The sequence below is a fragment of the Coregonus clupeaformis genome, chromosome 10, assembly GCF_020615455.1.
Source record: "Coregonus clupeaformis isolate EN_2021a chromosome 10, ASM2061545v1, whole genome shotgun sequence".
Classification (NCBI taxonomy): Eukaryota; Metazoa; Chordata; class Actinopteri; order Salmoniformes; family Salmonidae; genus Coregonus; species Coregonus clupeaformis.
The window spans coordinates 17242240-17264517 of record NC_059201.1 but is presented as its reverse complement, the minus strand read 5'-3'; the positions used below and the strand labels follow the sequence as shown (position 1 = coordinate 17264517).

At 45.5% G+C, this 22278-nt stretch overlaps 1 protein-coding gene across 1 annotated transcript; it reads right to left on the bottom strand.

The window, feature by feature from the left end:
* Window positions 1-1378: 1378 nt before the first annotated feature.
* LOC121575925 (EF-hand calcium-binding domain-containing protein 12-like) lies at window positions 1379-9902 on the bottom strand. The gene is made up of 8 exons (XM_041889218.2): window positions 9293-9902; window positions 7889-8095; window positions 7552-7804; window positions 7192-7355; window positions 6825-7038; window positions 3342-3549; window positions 2757-2885; window positions 1379-1788 (listed from the first exon to the last, which is right to left on the bottom strand). Exons 1-8 carry the CDS (start codon window positions 9776-9778, stop codon window positions 1563-1565), a joined length of 1887 nt encoding a protein of 628 aa, XP_041745152.2. The 5' UTR covers window positions 9779-9902; the 3' UTR covers window positions 1379-1562.
* Window positions 9903-22278: the final 12376 nt, after the last annotated feature.

Below are 22278 nucleotides of genomic sequence, written 5' to 3'. Positions count from 1 at the left end.
CCAGTTAGTTTTCTCATCATGAATGAAGCAGATAGAGTAGCTACCTTGTGGTATGGTTATGTTTGGGGGTAGTATGTCCATTGGCCTGGGCTGGTGCTGGAGGAGGAGCGATGCGGCGGCAAGGCTGGATGTTGGTTCACTAAGGAGCAGGAGGGAGGAGACAGGGGCAGTAAGAGGTATGGGAGGGGGGTCAGGGGCAGTGGGTTAGTGGGTTTGGGGTCGGTGGCGTTGGCCCTTGCCTTCCCAGCGTAGGAACTGGGGAAGGTGCTGAAGAAATGGCCCCCTTTCCCGCACAGGTTGCAGGGTCGTGTGGAGGTACAGTCAGAGGTGGGATGGTTTCCCTTTAAAGATTCTGCAGATGATGGCTGTGCAGGCTGCGGCTAGATGGCCCAATTGGCCACAGTTCCTACACAGTTTGTGCATGCCACAGTAGTCAACGGAGCCCCTGTTGTTCCCCAGCATGATGGTACTGGGGAGGTGTTGGACTCCGTCCACTCCTGTTGGGTCCGGTCTTAACGGAACTTGGTTCTGGTCTTGATGATGTCTGTTCTGGTCGTTGGTCTGCTCCGGTCCTGCAGGGGGAGGAAGGACAACCTCAGAGCGAGCAGACACACCTGGAAGTCTGTGACACGGAGGTCAATGGAGGCACTCCCCTGTAGTCTGCTCGCTCCAGGCGTAGGTTGGTATCTTTAAAGGGGTTCCTTCCTCCGCGCCCTGGTTGTGGTGGTGTTCTCTGCATCTGGTCTGGTCTGGTGTCTCCTTCTGGTAAAACTGCTCCACATGGTTGGCGGTCGGCTGGTCCTGGTCTAGATGGTGGTGGCCTGAGGAGGACAGATGGAAAAAAAGAAGCAGGGGAGGAGGGCTGCAGGCCAGGGGGTAGAGGGAGTAAAGGCTAGCCATATCAGCGCTTCTACTCGCCTTGAGACCTGCAGTCCGTCGTCTCCTCCTCAGGCAGCTGGATGCTGGGGGTGTCTGGGGTGGTCCGTGGACTGGGTAGTCAGGTCGGGCTGCGGTCAAGCCACTGTTACCTTTCCTTCTTTCCCAGTCCTTCAGGTGTCGGAGGGGTCCGTGGACTAGGGGAACAGCAACAGCCGCGATCAAGCCACTGTTACTAGCACTGTCCCCTAGTCCGTTGAAAATAAAATAGAAGAGAGAGAGAGAAAGAAGGTAGAGAGAGGGACACAACCCCAAAGAACTAACGCAAGGCCTCCTTGCCAAAATCCTGAAATATCCCTTTAAAGGGGGAGATGTCATAGTATGCACGGCAGTGTTACTGCATGTCGTAAAGCAGTACATAAGACCGTATGTGTGTTATCTTCGGGACATTCTTGAGAGATCATCATTAAAAACGACTCACCTAAAAGGATACTCCTCTGACTGGACATTTACTTGATATTATAGTCTTTATTACCTTCACAGACAAAATAATCTCAATTGAAAATAGCCTTGTGAAGTGAAGAGGAGACCCTTGGATAAGACTGTAACCATAATCCAACAGCAAAAAGTATTTGAACTCCCACATGTAAGTACAATATTGTATCTGGAGCACGTAGTAAAGCGCTCTACAGGGTGTAGGCCTTGTGTCCATCTATGTCTCCAGAGGTGGAGTAGCCCCTGTCGCTGACAGGCCAGTTGCCGGGGCTTGGGGCGGGAGAGCGGATGATGTGCTCAAAGAGGACCCCCTCAGGAGACAGGCCCACTCTGGGCAGGTAGAGTCTCACATGGTTGTCCTGACCAGGCCAGAACGCGTTAGGGTCGGCTCTACAGCTGGACGGCTCCCTCATGTTGCTGCTCCAAACAAACAGCACATACACACTACACATGTTAAACAGTACACATTGTTGTTGCTGTGGCTACTATCATTGTGCACTCTTAGTAAAAAGGGTTCCAAAATGGTTCTTTGCAGAGGAATAGGGTTTGATCAGAAGAACCCTTTTTGGAAGACAAGGGTTCTTTTTAAGGTAAAGGGTTCTACCTAGAACTTTTAACATCCTAAGAACCATTTTTGGAAGATGATTCTTTGGAAGGAAAGAAGGATTCTTTGGAAGGCAAGAAGGGTTCTACATAGAACCATATATACTATTTCCCAGCATGCACTATTGCAGGGAGATTATCAGAATTACTGAGATGGTTGTTCCAGTTTAGATGATTGAGGTAGTCTCAATATTCAATCTTATCTAACCTGGCAGTCATTCTGAAAGCAGGTTGCGGGTGATTAACAATTCCAGTTGTTGGATATCTTAACTCTGGCTGGATTCCAATAGGAATTACACATCACTTTGCAAGCCAGCATAATGTGACTTGCAGGCCTGATGTGGCCTGTAAACCAGGAGATTCCTAACACCACTGTGTTTGGGTATAACTATGCCCTCAAAGAAAGGCCTTATGATATATGTAATGTATTGTCATAAATAATTTAATTTTAGAGGCTAATAAGGCTGGTGGAACCGCTCATAGAGAGTTCTAGGAAGAACCCTCCAAAGATAAAAGGGTTCTCGGTAGAACCCTTCATAGATGATTCTAGGAAGAACCTTTGGATTATAAAATGGTTTTTGGTAGAACCCTTCATAGAGGGTTCTAGGTAGAAACATATACAGGGGGTTCTTTGAAGAACCCTACATAGAGGGTTCTAGATAGAACCCTCTGCAAAGGGTTCTACCCAGCACCAAAAAGGATTCCCCTGTGGGAACTTGCCACCTTTTTTTCTAAGAGTGTGGCTGCTTGCTATAATAACACTTATGTCACTTCCTCCTCACCTGGTCATGTGGGCGTACTCCTCCCTGGTCAGCCAGCACTCGGTCTTGTGTCTGACCTCAGCTCGACCTGTGGACAGGGTCATCATCTTGGGCCCCCGACGCACAGACCTATGGGAGGGGTACAGAGGCCTGGAGGAGAAGGCAGAAAACAGCACAGGTAATGTCAGAGCTGTAGACTTCTCCCTCACTGTCAGAACTGCATGTGGTATAATTAAGCAATAAGGCACGAGGAGGTGTGGTATATGGCCAATATACCATGGCTAAGGAATGTTCTTATGCATGACGCAACGCGGAGTGCCTGGATACAGCCCTTAGCCGTGGTATATTGGCCATATACCACAACCCCCAGAGGTGCCGTATTGCTATTATAAACTGGTTACCAACGTAATTAGAGCAGTAAAAATAAATGTTTTGTCATACCCGTGGTATACAGCCTGATATACCATGGCTGTCAGCCAATCAGCATTCAGGGCTTGAACCACCCAGTTTATAATACAAACTTATATCGCTATTCTCTGCTTGATGTGACTCTCACTGTGTGGTCAATTTGGTCATCTATCTGCGGATGATGACATAAATACTCACGTATCCTTGCAGACTTTGTGTAGAGCGGCCTCTTCCTCCAGGTCATGCTCCTCTTCCTCCTTCTCCTCGCCCCCCCGGGGGGTACTGCCGCTATAGCCGATCCAGGTCCTCAGACGGCCCCCACACCCCGGCATGGGATTCGACCCTGCCTGCCTCAGCACGGGACATTTCGGACCCCCTAGGACATGGTCCCCTGGATGCAGCAGAACTGAGGAGGAGCAGGACACACACACACACACCTACAATCAAGGTGCTTTAAAGTGCTATTAATCAGTAATGAAGGGTACTTGTGTCACATAAGGTCATGTGATTAGAATAGAAAAGGTGTCAACATCATCTGGAACTGTTTGTGTGTGTAAAGCCAAAGGGGTAAATGTTTGTGCTTTACCTCATTCCTGCCTCAAGGTATTGGCTTGGGCATAGCCGCGGGAAGTATGGGTGCTGGGGGTGCTGCGTTGTGGCCATAGATAAAGTATAATCCATTGAAGGATTTTGGAACCTCTAATCCTGGCACTTTGACTGGGTACACTAGCATTGGCTGCCAGTCCTGACTTGAATGGGAACTGCCATCTTTGGGTTATATTTCTATGGTTGGTTGCGGCTGTCAGTTTGCCTTTCACAAATTTCAAAATACAATCACGAGAAAAACATAGGCCTACCATTTGGAAAGCAAATGCATACTGCTAAAAAGAGAAGACTAATCTGTCTGTAGAAGAAAAAAAAAAAAATCTCAACAGCTTTGGAGCAATTCTTAGCGAACCGCACTGATTTTCAAAGTAGCTTATCTTCAAATATTGGCACGAGCACATCACCGGTGAGTAGCCTATGCTTCATCTTCATCATTGGGTGAGTCAGTGTCACTGGAAAGTTTATTTTGTAGCCTACTGTAGCCTATACTATACACTGAGTATTCCAAACATTAGGAACACCTTCTTAATATTGAGTTGCACTCAGGACAGCCTCAATTCATCGGGGCATGTACTCTAGGTGTCGAAAGCGTTCCACAGGGATGCTGGCCCATGTTGACTTATTTTACCCCTTTTTTCTCCCCAATTTCGTGGTATCCAATTGGTGGTTACAGTCTTGTCCCATCGCTGCAACTCCCGTGCGGACTCCGGAGAGGCGAAGGTCGAGAGCCTCCAAAAACACAACCCAGCCAAGCCGCACTGCTTCTTGACACAATGCCCACCTGGCGACCGTGTCAGGGCGCATTGCGCCCGGCCTGCCACAGGAGTCGCTAGTGCACGATGGGACAAGAACATCCCTGCCGGCCAAACCCTCCCCTAACCTGGACGATGCTGGGCCAATTGTGCACCACCCCATGGGTCTCCCGGTCGCAGCCGGCTGCGACAGAGCCTGGACTCGAACCAGGATCTCTAGTAGCACAGCTAGCACTGCGATGCAGTGCCTTAGACCACTGCGCCACTCGGGAGGCCGGTGGTGGACCATTCTTGACATCAGAGGAGGCTGGTGGGAGGAGCTATAGGAGGATGGGCTCAATGTAATGGCTGGAATGGAATCAATGGATCGGTATCAAACAAATCAAACATATAGAAACCACGTTTGACTCCGGTCCATTTATTCCATTCATCCATTACAATGAGCCTGTCCTCCTTTGGCTCCTCCCACCAGCATCCTCTGCTTGATACACATGGGAAACTGTTGAGCGTGAAAAACTCAGCAATGCTACAGTTCTTGACACAAACCGGTGTGCCTGGCACCTACTACCATACCCTGTTCAAAGGCCCTTAAATATTTTGTCTTGCCTATTCACCCTCTGAATGGCACACATAGACAATCCATGTCTCAATTGTCTCAAGGCTTAAAAATCCTTATTTAACCTGTCTCATTGAAGTGGATTTAACAAGTGACATCAATAAGGGATCATAGCTTTCACCTGGATTCACCTGGTCAGTGTATACTTTATATCAGGGTTTCTGTTGGACAAGTGACTGGGAAGATTTTAATTTATCTGACATTTGAGAAATGTACCGGTCATCCATATGCATTGGGTGCATAACCTAATAGGGCGTCCTCCCACGCAGCCAGCGCCATCAATAAACGAGGGATATTGGCCAAATGAGCCACATTTATATTCCTTAAAAACAGCCTATAATAAATGACAAAAACACGATTCCTTGTGTTTCGATGTGTAGCATATGCTAAACTTTATAGCCTATTGTTATATTGTTTTTACTTTCCTAAAACAATAATTGTCCACCTCATGGTTCAGCTGTCAGAGATTTGAGCACTAAATGCATCAGGGCATTGCATGCATAGGCCTATATATGCTTAGGCATCTACTGTATGATATGAATATTTAGAAAATTAATATAAAGGAAGAAAACACAGTTTAGGCCTAGCCCCAGAGAGAGAGAGAGATAGAGATATGTCGGCTGCATGCTACGACACCAACATGCATTTATTTATCGTTGTCAGATGGGCTACTGCGTCTGCTATACAGATATAGGCGTACAGAAGAAGATTAATTTGTTATTTTTCTATCAGAATATTTTTTTATAAAGATAAGCATTATATTGTTAGATTATAAGAGTAACTCTGGTAGGCCTAATACATTCTTTGTCACCTCAAGTTCAACTGTCGGAGTCAGTTGGAACGCTGGTGCGCACTACCTTCATATCATATGCTGCAGTATACGCTAATAGCCCTACCACACCAAACCTTAACATAAGTTTCTAAACTTTATTAGGGTAATATCAAAAGTAAGTCAAGCCATTGTTTATAGGGATAATACATGCAGGATATTATATCCCGGCAAACACAACATTCCACTTAATTTGGCCAAAGAAAATGGCTCAACAGAATGAAACAAAACACTTGGAACTGGGCTTAAACCTTCACAAAAGTTTTGAACAGGCTATATTGCAGCAATTACCAAGAAAGACTAGTGCCTAACATACCCAACAAATGACAGCAATAGGCTAATTATATTTATTTTACAAAAGGCCTACTTATAACCTATCTTAAACTAAATACGGAGCACACAATTAAAAAGACAGATCGAACTTAATTTAGCCAACGGAAATTTCTCTACAGAATGAAACAAAACACGTTTTGCATATTTAAAAACTGGTTTAGATAAATAAATACGCACACAATAATAATGATATAAAATAATAATAATGATAACAAATTATTATTTTGGCCATTTGTGTGGTATAACAAAATATTCTGCTAATCTCTTCTATCATGTAAATGACGTAGAATTGCATGAAATGCGTTTATAAAAGGCCCATTTGTTTTCCAGACCCAGCTAAAAAAAGAAATCCTAAAAATGTGTCTGCTCAACTGTATGCCACTACGCAAATGCGTTTATAGATGCATGCAATGCATTATTATAAAGGTGTCCACCCCCCTCCAGCACCCCCAACTAAACATCTATGTGCTTGGGTGTCTAGTGTACTGTGTTTGTGTACTGTGTGTGTCATATTTGCTGTATGTGTGTTTTTCTATGGGTCTCACCTCTCTCCAGTGTGGCCTGGTTGACTGTGACCCCCTGTGTGTGACACTGGTACAGTGAGTCCAGGTACTCCCCCAGACACTGTCTCCTGAACCTGTCCACCGCTTTGGCCGTGTCTCCTCCCAGAGAGGACGGGTGGGAGTGGGCGTCCTGGGTGGGGTTCCCTGTACAAACTGTCCTCATGATGGCCAGCACCTCCTCATCCTGCATGCCCTTCTACAGACAAGGTTAGAGTCAGAGGTTAGGTCATGATAGGGCCAATGGAAATAGAGAGAGAGTGGCCGTAATAGCCTTGATGCTCTGTAGGGACGACTGTCTCTGGACAGGTGTCCTGCCTGTAGGATTTGATTGTGTTGGTCCTGCCCTCACCTTGATCCTGTTGCGGTGGTGCTGCTGGATACGGGCCTGCTCCTGCTGCTCCTCCAGAGACAGGGGAGTCTGCAGGCACAGCTCAGGACTGGGGAGGGGCAGGAGCTGGGCACCATGCCTCCCCGACCCCCGCTTAGGACCACGGCTCCACACTGGCTTCCGTGCTAAGAGGAGAAGAGAGGAGGGGATAGGAGGGGAGGAGAGTGGAGGGGAGGGGAGGGGATGAAAGAGGAGAGTAGACATGGCAATGGGAGGTCTTTCTAGCACTGCATTTGTAGCCATTTAATCACATCATACAACTTAACAATGCTACACAATGCTCTTTGGGTGATGAGCTGAGAGGATCATGTCTTTAATAACCTGGGATGCTCGGAAACCGCTGCTCCCTGCCCCTCACTCTCTCTATTTCCCTGTTGCACCCCTTCTCCAGCTCTAGCTCTCCTCTCTCTGTCAGGCCCCTGCGGCCCCAGCTGGTACTCTCCTCCCTCTCCCTCTCCAGGCTCCAGGCCTTGATGCCCTCCGCCAGGTCCTTCACTGTCACTGTGTCCCCCTCCATGCCGCTCAGAGTGGACACCAGGTGATCCAGATGCTCTGGCACCACAGGGATGCCCTCCTGATGGGGATGCATCAATATCAATAAACACACACATAGACCACACAGATTGCCATGTCATTATATTATTTATAGGATCACTACCTTCTCAAACACAGCTCGGAGGTCATTCCGACTGATGAGTCCCGTGCCATGTTTGTCAAGCCTCTTGGCCAGTTCAGAGGGTCGGAGCTTGTGAGTGCGGCAGTACCTCTTTACCTCCTTTACCTTGCACAGTGGGGACCGGACTGCGCTTGGACGAGGCACATTAGCCCACCGAGAAGGACGGGTCGGGCTGGCACGTGTTCTGGCCTGGAGAAGGGACAGAGAAAGGTGATTAAGACAAGTAACATAATGGGGTCTAAGAGCCATGGGGGCATCACTCATTGATGATTTCCCAGTGAGCACCGTCTGGAAACGGACATCCATGGACATTGAAAAGACGCTTACATTTGGTCTGTTCCCCCTGGCCTTGATTTCAACGTCCACAGACGTCCGGTCCTGACCAGACTTGATTTGGCCTTGGCCCAAACATAGACGTCTATAATTGGTTCAGATTTGGTCCAGTCCGGAGCAAATTTTTACCAATCATAGACGTGTATGTTTTACAAGTATGGACAGCACAGTACAGCACAGTAGAGAACAGAAGAGTAGAGTACAGTGATGTACAGTCAAGTAAAGTAGAGTATAGTTCAGTAAGTATAGTAGAGCACAGTAGAGTACAGTAGAGCACAGTAGAGTAAAGTACAGTATAAAGTACTATATTGTACTGAACTGTATTCTACTAGTTCTATTAGAGTACTATTAGTTCAGTACTCTACTGTACTGAACTAAACTCTAATGTGCTCTACTGTACTGTACTGTACTGTACTGTGCTGTACAAACTTGTAAAACGTAGACGTCTATGATTGGTTCAGATTTGGTCCGGTCAGGACCGACCAATTGTTTGGGTGTAAGATGTAGAATAATACCCAGCATGCTTTGCAAGTCTTTATTTTTTACATTTACATTTTGGCCTTTTAGCAGATGCTCTTATTCAGAGGACTTACCATCCATGCATTCAATTAAGGTAGATAAACAACGACATACCACAGACTGTAACTGAGAATGTTGTTGTAGTTTAAGTGTTCTGTTGTTGTTTGTTGTTGGTCTGAAAACTTTGAACATGATCACTGCCAGTTCTAAAGCTTTTTGAAAAACACATAATGGGAGGAATAATAAATATTCCATACTGCAATCTTCAATTTGCTCCAATTAGAATAAAAAATGATGAATGTTATATAATGCTTTCTAGATATAAGTGAATGTAAGTACAGTTGAAATTTGGCCATAGAAACAATTACCAAAATAATACATTTTAAACGTCTATAAAATACGTATTTTCAACGTAAAATAATATTTTCAACGTCTTTTCAACTTTAATTCAGAACTGAAAATGAACTTGATTTCAACGCCTGGGAAAAAAAAATCTAAAATACATATCTACTTAATTTGGCTCACTGGGGTTACCTTATGAGCCTCAGGGGGTGTCAAAGTAAAACCCGGGACAGGTGAGGGAGTTTTCTGCTTCTTTTTCTCTCTTTCCACAACCAACATCTCCAGCTCGGTCACCGTCGGCTTGCTGTCAACCCACTTCGACAAATCTCCGAGACTATCGAACTGTCGACGAAAGGACCTCCTTTGGTTAACCCAGTCTTGATGCTTCGCGTCATTACCTTCCAAAGGCAGCACTGTCATTGGAGCGCCACTGACTCTGTCCCCTGCTCCCGACACCATGGCCGCAACTGCCACTGACCCATATCGGCATTTTGTCGGCACTTGGCATGCAGGCTTCGGCATGCAAACGGGCATTTTGGGCATCGGTGGCGCGATGAAAACCCTGTCCCGTGTTTTAGCGGGACCGAACACTCTGCTTGCCATTTTGTAGAAATATGTCTGGAATAAATCTCTCTTTTTAATCCGCGCCAGTTGTTCCTCTATCTCCAAATCCTCCATTTTTAGGCGCTGAGATTATAGACCTAGTCAAATGAAACAGTTTCGGATTTATATTGTATATAATGTATTCATATTATAAATGGAGACCGTCGACTCTTGGTGAGCAGCGCTGGTTCTTCATCCACTCGTGCATGTTTACGCATGGTAACCATGGAACCTTTTGTTGCATTGTGCAGGGGCCACTCCATAGATGCGGTAAAGAGGTCAATCGAACTCGACCAATAATGGAATTGCCATTGAAACGCGTGGGGAAAAGTAGTGGTGCACGACTCCAGGATTTGTGGAGTCAACTCCGACTCTGATTCCTGTCGTTGGAGTCGAAAGAAGTGGACTCTTGCTCGACTCCGAAAACAAGCTGAAATTGATGAGTACACATGTACACAGCACATCATTATTGCAGAGTGCTACTAGACTACATGTGCGTTCTAGAGGACTGACATGAGCATGATGCTGCCCATTTGGTCATCAAATAGAAGGTGATGTATAGGAACTAGAATATTTCAGTGATATTTCTGCTGTGTTTACATTTACATTTATGTCATTTAGCAGACGTTCTTATCCAGAGCGACTTACAAATTGGTTCATTGACCTTATAGCCAGTGGGATAACCACTTTACAATATGTATTATTTTTATTTTTTTATTTCTTTGGGGTGGGGTAAGGGGGGGTAGAAGGATTACTTTATCCTATCCCAGGTATTCCTTAAAGAGGTGGGGTTTGAAGTGTCTCCGGAAGGTGGTGAGTGACTCGTGAGGGAGATTTTTCCACCATTGGGGTGCCAGAGCAGCGAACAGTTTTTGACTGGGCTGAGCGGGAACTGTGGTAGGGGGGGCCAGCAGGCCAGAGGTGGATGAACGCAATGCCCTCGTTTGGGTGTAGGGACTGATCAGAGCCTGAAGGTACGGAGGTGCCGTTCCCCTCACAGCTCCGCAGGCAAGCACCATGGTCTTGTAGCAGATGCGAGCTTCAACTGGAAGCCAGTGGAGTGTGCGGAGGAGTGGGGTGACATGAGAGAACTTGGGAAGGTTGAACACCAGACGGGCTGCGGCATTCTGGATGAGTTGTAGGGGTTTAATGGCACAGGCAGGGAGCCCAGCCAACAGCGAGTTGCAGTAATCCAGACGGGAGATGACAAGTACCTGGATTAGGACCTGTGCCGCTTCCTGTGTAAGGCAGGGTCGTACTCTCCGAATGTTGTAGAGCATGAACCTACAGGATCGGGTCAGCGCCTTGATGTTAGCGGAGAACGACAGGGTGTTGTCCAGGGTCACGCCAAGGCTCTTCGCACTCTGGGAGGAGGACACAACGGAGTTGTCAACCGTGATGGCGAGATCATGGAACGGGCAGTCCTTCCCCGGGAGGAAGAGCAGCTCCGTCTTGCCGAGGTTCAGCTTGAGGTGGTGATCCGTCATCCACATTGATATGTCTGCCAGACATGCAGAGATGCGATTCGCCACCTGGTTATCAGAAGGGGGAAAGGAGAAGATTAGTTGTGTGTCGTCTGCGTAGCAATGATAGGAGAGGCCATGTGAGGATATGACAGAGCCAAGTGACTTGGTGTATAGCGAGAATAGGAGAGGGCCTAGAACTGAGCCTGGGGGACACCAGTGGTGAGAGCACGTGGTGCAGAGACAGATTCTCGCCACGCCACTTGGTAGGAGCGACCGGTCAGGTAGGACGCAAGTTTAGCCTTGACGATCACATGGGATGATGCGGGGCCCTACGCTGATAAACCTATTCTTTGCCATGTTACAGCCCTATTCGGACAGGTATTACTAGAGATGTTGGTTTTGTCATTATTATCCAAGCATGTGCGTTATTCCAGCGAACAATTCCCACAGGATAATTTTTTCCAAACTGCCCCCTGTAATTCTAAATGTTTTCAAATAAAATTGACTCTTATGACAGAAGCTTGGAGGTTTTTATTGTAGGCATGAAGATATTTCAAATCAAATCAAATTCACTCATGACTGCATGTTTAGGCACGACTCCAACATCATCATTAAATTTGCTGATGACACAACAGTGGTAGGCCTGATCACTGACAACGAAGAGACAGCCTATAGGGAGGAGGTCAGAGACCTGGCCGTGTGGTGCCAGGAAAACAACCTCTCCTTCAACGTGATCAAGACAAAGGAGATGATTGTGGACTACAGGAAAAAGAAGAGGACCGAGCACGCCACCATTCTCATCGACGGGGCTGTAGTGGAGCAGGTTGAGAGCTTCAAGTTCCTTGGTGTCCAGATCACCAACAAACTTACATGGTCCAAGCACACCAAGACAGTCGTGAAGAGGGCACGACAAAACCTATTCCCCCTCAGGAGACTGAAAAGATTTGGCATGGGTCCTCAGAACCTCAAAAGGTTCTACAGCTGCACCATCGAGAGCATCCTGACTGGTTGCATCACTGCCAGGTATGGCAACTGCTCGGCCGCTGACCGCAAGGCACTACAGAGGGTAGTGCGTACGGCCCAGTACATCACTGGGGCCAAGCTTCCTGCCATCCAGGACCTCTATACCAGGCGGTGTCAGAGGAAGGCCCAAAAAATGGTCAAAGACTCCAGCCACCCTAGTCATAGACTGTTCTCTCTGCTACCACACGGCAAGCGGTACCGGTGCGCCAAGTCTAGGTCCAAGAGGCTTCTAAACAGCTTCTACCCCCAAGCAATAAGACTGCTGAAGAATTAATGAAATGGCCACACGGTCTACCTACATTGACCCCCCCCCCCTCTTTGTTTTTACACTGCTGCTACTCGCTGTTTATTATCTATGCATAGTCACTTTACCTCTACCTTCATGTACAAATTATATCGACTAACCTGTACCCCCGCACATTGACTCGGTACCGGTACCCCCTGTATATAGCCTTGTTATTGTTATTTTATTGTGTTACTTTTTATTTTATTTTTGACTTTATTTTATTTATGTAAATATTTTCTTAACTCTATTTGTTATAATAATACTAATAATATGCCATTTAGCAGACACTTTTATCCAAAGCGACTTACAGTCATGCGTGCATACATTTTTTTCTTGTGTATGGGTGGTCCCGGGGATCGAACCCACTACCCTGGCATTACAAGCGCCGTGCTCTACCAGCTGAGCTGCATTGTTGGTTAAGGGGTTGTAAGTAAGCATTTCACGGTAAGGTATACACCTGTTGTATTCGGCGCATGTGACAAATACAATTTGATTTGATTTGATAACGTTAGCGTGCCAGGTTTCTCCATCCTCTAATTGATCGAGGGGTTGTTATCTTCAACCTACAGTGAGGGAAAAAAGTATTTGATCCCCTGCTGATTTTGTACGTTTGCCCACTGACAAAGAAATGATCAGTCTATACTTTTAATGGTAGGTTTATTTGAACAGTGAGAGACAGAATAACAACAACAAAATCCAGAAAAACGCATGTCAAAAATGTTATAAATTGATTTGCATTTTAATGAGGGAAATAACTATTTGACCCCTCTGCAAAACATGACTTAGTACTTGGTGGCAAAACCCTTGTTGGCAATCACAGAGGTCAGACGTTTCTTGTAGTTGGCCACCAGGTTTGCACACATCTCAGGAGGGATTTTGTCCCACTCCTCTTTGCAGATCTTCTCCAAGTCATGAAGGTTTCGAGGCTGACGTTTGGCAACTCGAACCTTCAGCTCCCTCCACAGATTTTCTATGGGATTAATGTCTGGAGACTGGCTAGGCCACTCCAGGACCTTAATGTGCTTCTTCTTGAGCCACTCCTTTGTTGCCTTGGCCGTGTGTTTTGGGTCATTGTCATGCTAGAATACCCATCCACGACCCATTTTCAATGCCCTGGCTGAGGGAAGGAGGTTCTCACCCAAGATTTGACGGTACATGGTCCCGTCCATCGTCCCTTTGATGCGGTGAAGTTGTCCTGTCCCCTTAGTAGAAAAACACCCCCAAAGCATAATGTTTCCACCTCCATGTTTGACGGTGGGGATGGTGTTCTTGGGGTCATATGCAGCATTCCTCCTCCAAACACGGCGAGTTGAGTTGATGCCAAAGAGCCCAATTTTGGTCTCATCTGACCACAACACTTTCACCCAGTTCTCCTCTGAATCATTCAGATGTTCATTGGCAAACTTCAGACGGGCATGTATATGTGCTTTCTTGAGCAGGGGGACCTTGCGGGCGGTGCAGGATTTCAGTCCTTCACGGCGTAGTGTGTTACCAATTGTTTTCTTGGTCCCAGCTGCCTTGAGATCATTGACAAGATCCTCCCGTGTAGTTCTGGGCTGATTCCTCACCGTTCTCATGATCATTGCAACTCCACAAGGTGAGATCTTGCATGGAGCCCCAGGCAGAGGGAGATTGACAGGACTTTTGTGTTTCTTTCATTTGCGAATAATCGCACCAACTGTTGTCACCTTCTCACCAAGCTGCTTGGCGATGGTCTTGTAGCCCATTCCAGCCTTGTGTAGGTCTACAATCTTGTCCCTGACATCCTTGGAGAGCTCTTTGGTCTTGGCCATGGTGGAGAGTTTGGAATCTGATTGACTGATTGCTTCTGTGGACAGGTGTCTTTTATACAGGTAACAAGCTGAGATTAGGAGCACTCCCTTTAGGAGTGTGCTCCTAATCTCAGCTCGTTCCCTGTATAAAAGACACCTGGGAGCCAGAAATCTTTCTGATTGAGAGGGGGTCAAATACTTATTTCCCTCATTAAAATGCAAATCTATTTATAACATTTTTGACATGCATTTTTCTGGATTTTTTAAATGTATTCTGTCTCTCACTGTTCAAATAAACCTACCATTAAAATTATAGACTGATCATTTCTTTGTCAGTGGGCAAACGTACAAAATCAGCAGGGGATCAAATACTTTTTTTCCCTCACCTCACTGTAGTAATTAATCAGCTGGGTCAATAGAGAATTGTACCATTCAATAGCACTTTACTATGACAGTAGCCTTATATTGTTGTATTTATTTTTATTTTGTAGAGTCAGGATCACTGCAGGAGCCGACCAGTGAGGGAGCAAGGGAGTCAGGGATTCAGGTAGCCAGTGAGGAAACCTCAGCAGTCAGTCAGGGAGCCATTGAGTCAGGGGTAGCAAGGTTCACCTGGGACCAGGCAGCGGTCCTTCTCCTCATTGCACTTTATGAACAATACAGATCGAATTTTCATTCTTCAAAAATGAGAAAAAAAGCTACCTGGGAGCTCATAGCACTAGAAATACAGAAGAAAGGCCAACAGGTCACAGGCCCCCAATGTGACAACAAGTGGAAGGGCATGTTAAAAGTGTACAAGGAGACCCTACCTAATAACAAAAATTTGGGCTCAGGAAGGGCAACATGCCCATATTTTAATGCGCTATACACCCTCCTTCATAGATACTCCAACATCAACCCTGTGTAAATAGCCAGCAACGTCAGTGGGTTTCAGCCCATGTTAGGTCTACCAATTACTCCAAAGCCCACCGCTCAACCTGACCTGACACAGGCAGAGTCCACCGAGCCAGAGGACAATGCACACCAGTCAGAGGATGAGGGACAAACAACCCAATCTGTGAAGCCACCACCTGTGAAGAAAAGGTAACCTGCAGAGGAGCCAGCTTGGTTTAAAGATTACAGGGTGGAGGTTGATACACGACAGCAGGCAGCTGAAAAAAGGGCATTGGAAGTACAGACACGCCACACAGAGAAGATGGCCATGATGAAACAACTACTGGAACAACAGAGAACTGTAGTAAACATCCTCCAAAGCTTGAAGAAGTGAAGTGGCAAAAATTAAGAACCTGAAATTAGAAATTAAAGAAATTAAACAATATGTTATTTATTAATTCTATATCAAATAAATATAGTCACATCAAAACAGGTTTAGGTCTGATTTAGGCATATCAAAACAATTATTCACAAGTTCATTATTTGTAGTAAATGAAATACATTGACTTTAATTATTAAATGAAAACTATTTAACATTGTTTTCTGTTTTTGTTTGTTCAACTGTAAACTATGTCATGTGGGCATACAGAGAGAGATGGGGGAGTGGAGAAACAGAGAGAGAGAGCTGCAGTGGAATAGTAAGTGCTGGCTCCATCGCATACACACATCTTGAGGTGGAGTGCCCAACTCCAGGGGCTTGGGGTTGGTTTGGATTTTAGCCTACAGCTCATGAGACAACAGGTGAGCAATGTAGTTCCGCTTCTGCGATGCAACAGGCATTACATTTACATTTTTACATTTTAGATGTGGGTGTCGTTGGGCACCATAGACTGCAGGTTGGCGGTAATCATCTGGTGCAGGTGTGAGTTCCGGTACACCCTTGCGTCATGCACTGAGCCAGGATAGGCACTAAATACACCGGTGAAATGCATTTTGTTGTCGCAGATGGCATGGAGGTGCATAGAATGGAACGACTTTCGTTTTACATATGTCTCAGGGTATTCTCGGGGGGCCTTGATGGGAATGTGTGTTCTGTCAATGGCTCCGATCACCCCAGGGAACTTAGCTGCCTTTGCGAAGCCACTGATGACCTGTTGTGCTCTGGCCCCTGTTGGCCAGACGATGACTCGTGCAGAGAGATAAGACACTGCTTCAATCACCCTCTGGAATCAGGCCTCGACTGTAGATTTAGAGACATTGAACCTGTCGCCGATTTCCCTGCACAAAGAAATATAATTGTTATTATTATATTATATACATTATGATATCACTGTAATAATAACATTATAACACTACTCTGAACCTAAATTCACTCTTTGACAACTAGGCCTATCAGTCATGATTCGAGATCAAATTCAATTGATATTGCAGTAACATGCAGTTCCTCATTACCTCCACAAGGTATCAGCACTACCATGTGCCTTTTAATACAGTGCTTCATGACAGATGAAAGGTCATGTCAATATCATGTAAGCAAAACCGATTGACCATTTAGCAGGATGGATTTCTGGTGAGTTTTATTGCAGATCTCTTGCCGTTTATTTTATTATACAGTACCAGTCAAAAGTTTGGACACAGCTACTCATTCAAGGGTCTTTCTTTATTTTTACTATTTTCTACATTGTAGAATAATAGTGAAGACATCAAAACTATGAATGAACACATATGGAATCATGTAGGAACCAAAAAGTGTTAAGCAAATCAAAATATATTTTATATTTGAGATTCTTCAAATAGCCACCCTTTGCCTTGATGACAGCTTTGCACACTCTTGGCATTCTCTCAACTAGCTTAACTTGGAATGGTTTTCCAACAGTCTTGAAGGAGTTCCCACATATGCTGTGCACTTGTTGGCTGCTTTTCCTTCACTTTGCGGTCCGACTCATCCCAAACCATCTCAATTGGGTTGAGGTCGGGGGATTGTGGAGGCCAGGTCATCTGATGCAGCATTCCATCACTCTCCTTCTTGGTAAAATAGCCCTTACACAGCCTGGAGGTGTGTTGGGTCATTGTCCTGTTGAAAAACAAATGATAGTCCCACTAAGCACAAACCAGATGGGATGGCGTATCACTGCAGAATCCTGTGGTAGCCATGCTGGTTAAGTGTGCCTTGAATTCTAAATAAATCACAGACAGTGTCACCAGCTAAGCACCCCCACACCATAACACCTCCTCCTCCATGCTTTACGGTGGGAACTACACATGCGGAGATCATCCGTTCACCCATACCGCGTCTCACAAAGCCACGGCGGTTGGAACCAAAAATCTTTAATTTGGACTCCAGACCAAAGGACACATTTCCACTGGTCTAATGTCCATGGCTCGTGTTTCTTGGCCCAAGCAAGTCTCTTCTTATTATTGGTGTCCTTTAGTAGTGGTTTCTTTGCAGCAATTCGACCATGAAGGCCTGATTCACACAGTCTCCTCTGAACAGTTGATGTTGAGATGTGTCTGTTACTTGAACTCTGTGAAGCATTTATTTGGGCTGCAATTTCTGAGGCTGGTACCTCTAATGAACGTATCCTCTGCAGCAGAGGTAACTCTGGGTCTTCCATTCCTGTGGCGGTCCTCATGAGAGCCAATTTCATCATAGCGCTGGATGGTTTTTGCGACTGCACTTGAAGAAACTTTAAAAGTTCTTGAAATGTTCCGTAATGACTGACCTTCATCTCTTAAAGTAATGATGGACTGTCGTTTCTCTTTGCTAATTTGAGCTGTTCTTGCCATAATATGGACTTGGTCTTTTACCAAATAGGGTTATCTTCTGTATACCCTCCCTACCTTATCACAACACAACTGATTGGCTCAAACGCATTAAGAAGGAAAGACATTCCACAAATTAACTTTTAACCCTCCCGTTGTCCTAGGGTCAAAATGACCCGCCACTGTGTTGAACCAACTTTATTTAATTTTTATATTTGGGGGATCATTTGTGAGAAGGAGGCAGTGAGACTTTAAAGAAAGTATCACTGCCTCCTTCTCACAAATGATCCAAAAAATATACAAATTAAATAAAGTTGGTTCAACACAGTGGCGGGTCATTTTGACCCTAGGACAACGGGAGGGTTTTAAGAAGGCACACCTGTTAATTGAAATGCATTCCAGTTGACTACCTCATGAAGCTGGTTGAGATAATGCCAAGAGTGTGTAAAGCTGTCATCAAGGCAAAGGGTGGCCATTGAAGAATCTCAAATATAAAATATATTTTGATTTGTTTAACACTTTTTTGGTTACTACATGTTTCCATATGTGTTATTTCATAGTTTTGATGTCTTCACTATTATTCTACAATGTAGAACATTGAAAAAATATAGAAAAACCCTGGAATGAGTAGGTGTATCCAAACTTTTGACTGGTACTGTATATTTTGAAATGTGCGAGTAACAGTCTGTGGCCCTGTTTACCTGTTGTCTGAGCATTATGACAACTTATTACAGTGTTTGAAGTAGCTAGGTCTATAATTGTGTTGTTGGTCTGTGCACGTGTATGGACTAACTAGCTGTGATGGAGATGGCTAGTTATGACGTTGCTTATCAATGGTGTGGTATTGTAGATTTGGACATAATTTCATCAAGTTCTGTACCTGATTACGATTAGTTTATAATGGCATGACAATATTCACCTGAATGTAGTAACCACAGAACAATCATGAGCTGCTTGTCTGCAAGAATGGATGGCCGACCGACTGCCTGGTTGGTTATTTGGGTAGATGTTTCCTCTAAAGTGCATTTTGAAGTCGTCATCAATGTACATAGGTAAAAATAAATTCTGCATAGTCTGGAATCTGTGTGTGTGTAAACTGCGGATTGGGTGTTAACATATTCAGGATTTCCATGTCAATGTTGGCAGTGTCATACCCCTAAAATAAATAAATGAAAGACATTGTACTGTAGCAAGCTAGCTATCTGGCTCGAATAGCCTGCTATGTTACTAGCTAAGTAAGTTCCGTTATACTACTCTAGCTATTGCCATTCCAGCTGACAATCAGCTGATTGCACTTGCCAACGTTAGCTAGCAAGACAGCTAGCTTGATGTTACTGTAGCAAAAAGGTTAGTGACACACTGACATGCCAAATGCATTGTCCTCATCAATGTCGCTGTCAACCAGAGTCAACCAAAATACATGAAACATCATTGTTTACTACCCAAAGAGAGCAGTCACACTCTTTTCAGCAATTTTTATTTGTGAACCGTTTTAACGTTCGTAAATTCATCATTATCAAGCGCTGTGCGCTCGCATTTCATAGCAGAGCGTCTAGAGTAAATTTACGAACACACCCTTAAAAACATATACATTCCATTCTCAGCATCAACAAAACTTTCTCTATCCTCTACCTTGTTAAGTGTTTTCAGGTGTGTTGGCCGCGCCCACTAATTGGCCACACCTGATCTTAATGAGTTGTTTCCTTTGAAATGGGTTCTGTTGAACAGACTACAACGAACAGCTTTGTATGAGTTTAAAAAAACACGGCATGCTAGCTCCATTCTGGTGGTGCAGTGGACTAAGTCCATGGATAGAGAACAGAAGATCATAGGTTTGAATCTCATTGACGCTGTGCCACAATAAATAAGTAAATGTCCTATCTGTGCTTGGAGTTCAAAACAGTTAAGGCAAACTAAGCTAGCAGTATTATTGAAACATGTCCTCAGAAAGTTATTTATTTCCTTTCAGGGAACCATAGTAAAACGTTCTCAAAACCTCCCTGCAACCTAAAAAACTATGTTCCCAGAAGAGGCTAAATGTTCACTTCTCCCTCCCATCCAGTAGACCAAACCCTCTGTTCATCACCTCACCCCTGGAGAGAGACGTGAGACAGAAAACATAGTTTGACTGAGTGCAGACATGACTGGGGCTCTAAACTGTAGTTCCGTGCTCACATTACATTAACAAACACATTTCAAGGTTGTCCATCAGCAAGATTGGTTATCTAAGGCACAATGTCTCATAGTAATTATCTCATAGGCTTTTGTGTGCTATCCCTCTTTCTTCCATCCCTCTTTCCCATCCCCTGTTTGCAGGGTGAGACTCAGGTCTTACCAGCTGACCCCTCCACCATTGTGCAGGGACACCCACGTGGCCCCTCTAAACGCATCGCACACAAAGTTCTGGACCGCCATGTCTGTCAGGGGGCAAGACAGGCACACAGTGACAAAGTCACACTTTGACATACCTGAGTTCAGCCAAAGTCAATGGTTTCTAGCCATCTAGACTAACATAGTTACTAAAATAATGATGACAATGTCAAAATAATGTCTGTCCAAATGATAAGTGTGCTGAAGTGTACCTGCACAGAAGACAGAGCTGTCATACACTAACTCATCCTTGACCGCTGGCTATGTCCCTTCCGTCTTCAAGAGAGCGAGAGTTGCACCCCTCCTCAAAAAACCTACACTCGATCCCTCCGATGTCAACAACTACAGACCAGTATCCCTTCTTTCTTTTCTCTCCAAAACTCTTGAGCGTGCCGTCTCTAGCCAACTCTCCTGCTATCTCTCTCAGAATTACCTTCTTGATCCAAACCAGTCAGGTTTCAAGACTGGTCATTCAACTGAGACTGCTCTTCTCTGTGTCACAGAGGCTCTACGCACTGCTAAAGCTAACTCTCTCTCCTCTTATCCTTCTAGACCTATCTGCTGCCTTTGATACTGTGAACCATCAGATCCTCCTCTCCACCCTCTCCGAGTTGGGCATCTCCGGCACTGCTCACTCTTGGATTGCGTCCTACCTGACAGGTTGCTCCTACCAGCTGGCGTGGCGAGAATCTGTCTCCGCACCACATGCTCTCACCACTGGTGTCCCCCAGGGCTCAGTTCTAGGCCCTCTCCTATTATCTCTATACATCAAGTCACTTGGCTCTGTCATATCCTCACATGGTCTCTCCTATCATTGCTACGCAGACAACACACTATTCATTTTCTCCTTTCCCAGTTCTGATAACCAGGTGGCGAATCACATCTCTGCATGTCTGGCGGACATATCAGTATGGATGTCGGATCACCACCTCAAGCTAAACCTCGGCAAGACGGAGCTGCTCTTCCTCCCGGGGAAGGACTGCCCGCTCCATGATCTCGCCATCATGGTTGACAACTCCATTGTGTCCTCCTCCCAGAGTGCAAAGAACCTTGGCGTGACCCTGGACAACACCCTGTCGTTCTCTGCTAACATCAAAGTGGTGACCCGATCCTGCAGGTTCATGCTCTACAACATTCACAGAGTACGACCCTACCTTACACAGAAAGCGGCACAGGTCCTAATCCAGGCACTTGTCATCTCCCGTCTGGATTACTGCAACTCGCTGTTGGCTGGGCTCCCTGCCTTATCCAGAACGCTGCAGCCCGTCTGGTGTTCAACCTTCCCAAGTTCTCTCATGTCACCCCGCTCCTCCGCACACTCCACTGGCTTCCAGTTGAAGCTTCTACTACAAAACCATGGTGCTTGCCTACGGAGCTGTGAGGGGAACGGCACCTCCTTACCTTCAGGCTCTGATCAGACCCTACACCCAAACGAGGGCACTAGGTTCATCCACCTCTGGCCTGCTAGCCCCCCTACCTCTGCGGAAGCACAGTTCCCGCTCAGCCCAGTCAAAGCTATTCGCTGCTCTGGCACCCCAATGGTGGAACAAGCTCCCCCACGACGCCAGGACAGCGGAGTCACTGACCACCTTCCGGAGACACTTGAAACCCTACCTCTTTAAGGAATACCTGGAATAGTATAACAGTAATCCTTCTACACCCCCCATATTTTTTAAAAGGGTGGTTGTCCCACTGGCTATCCTAAGTTGAATGCACCAATTTGTAAGTCGCTCTGGATAAGAGTGTCTGCTAAATGTCTTAAATGTAAATGTAAATGTAATACACAATGGAGGTACCTCTGAAGGGACTGTCTGTTTCACTGACTTCATGGTGGTCTCTGCTGATGAACACAGGAGCCTGGACAGAAAAAAGTCTTACACACTCTATTGACATCATCATTCTTACAGGTTCACCCACTAGAGACTCCAACCGAAGCATATAGTCTCATATAATATAACTCATATAAGCATCCATAATATAGAGATATTGGTAAGACTGATTGTGCTCTCCCATCAGCAATAT

Coding starts and splice junctions, on each gene's coding strand:
- LOC121575925 (XM_041889218.2), bottom strand. CDS start 9,778: ATGGAGGATTTGGAGATAGAGGAACAACTGGCGCGGATTAAAAAGAGA. Junction 7,805..7,888: donor TCCGAGCTGTGTTTGAGAAG/GTAGTGATCCTA, acceptor CATCCCCATCAG/GAGGGCATCCCTGTGGTGCC. Junction 7,356..7,551: donor GCGGTTTCCGAGCATCCCAG/GTTATTAAAGAC, acceptor TTCTCCTCTTAG/CACGGAAGCCAGTGTGGAGC.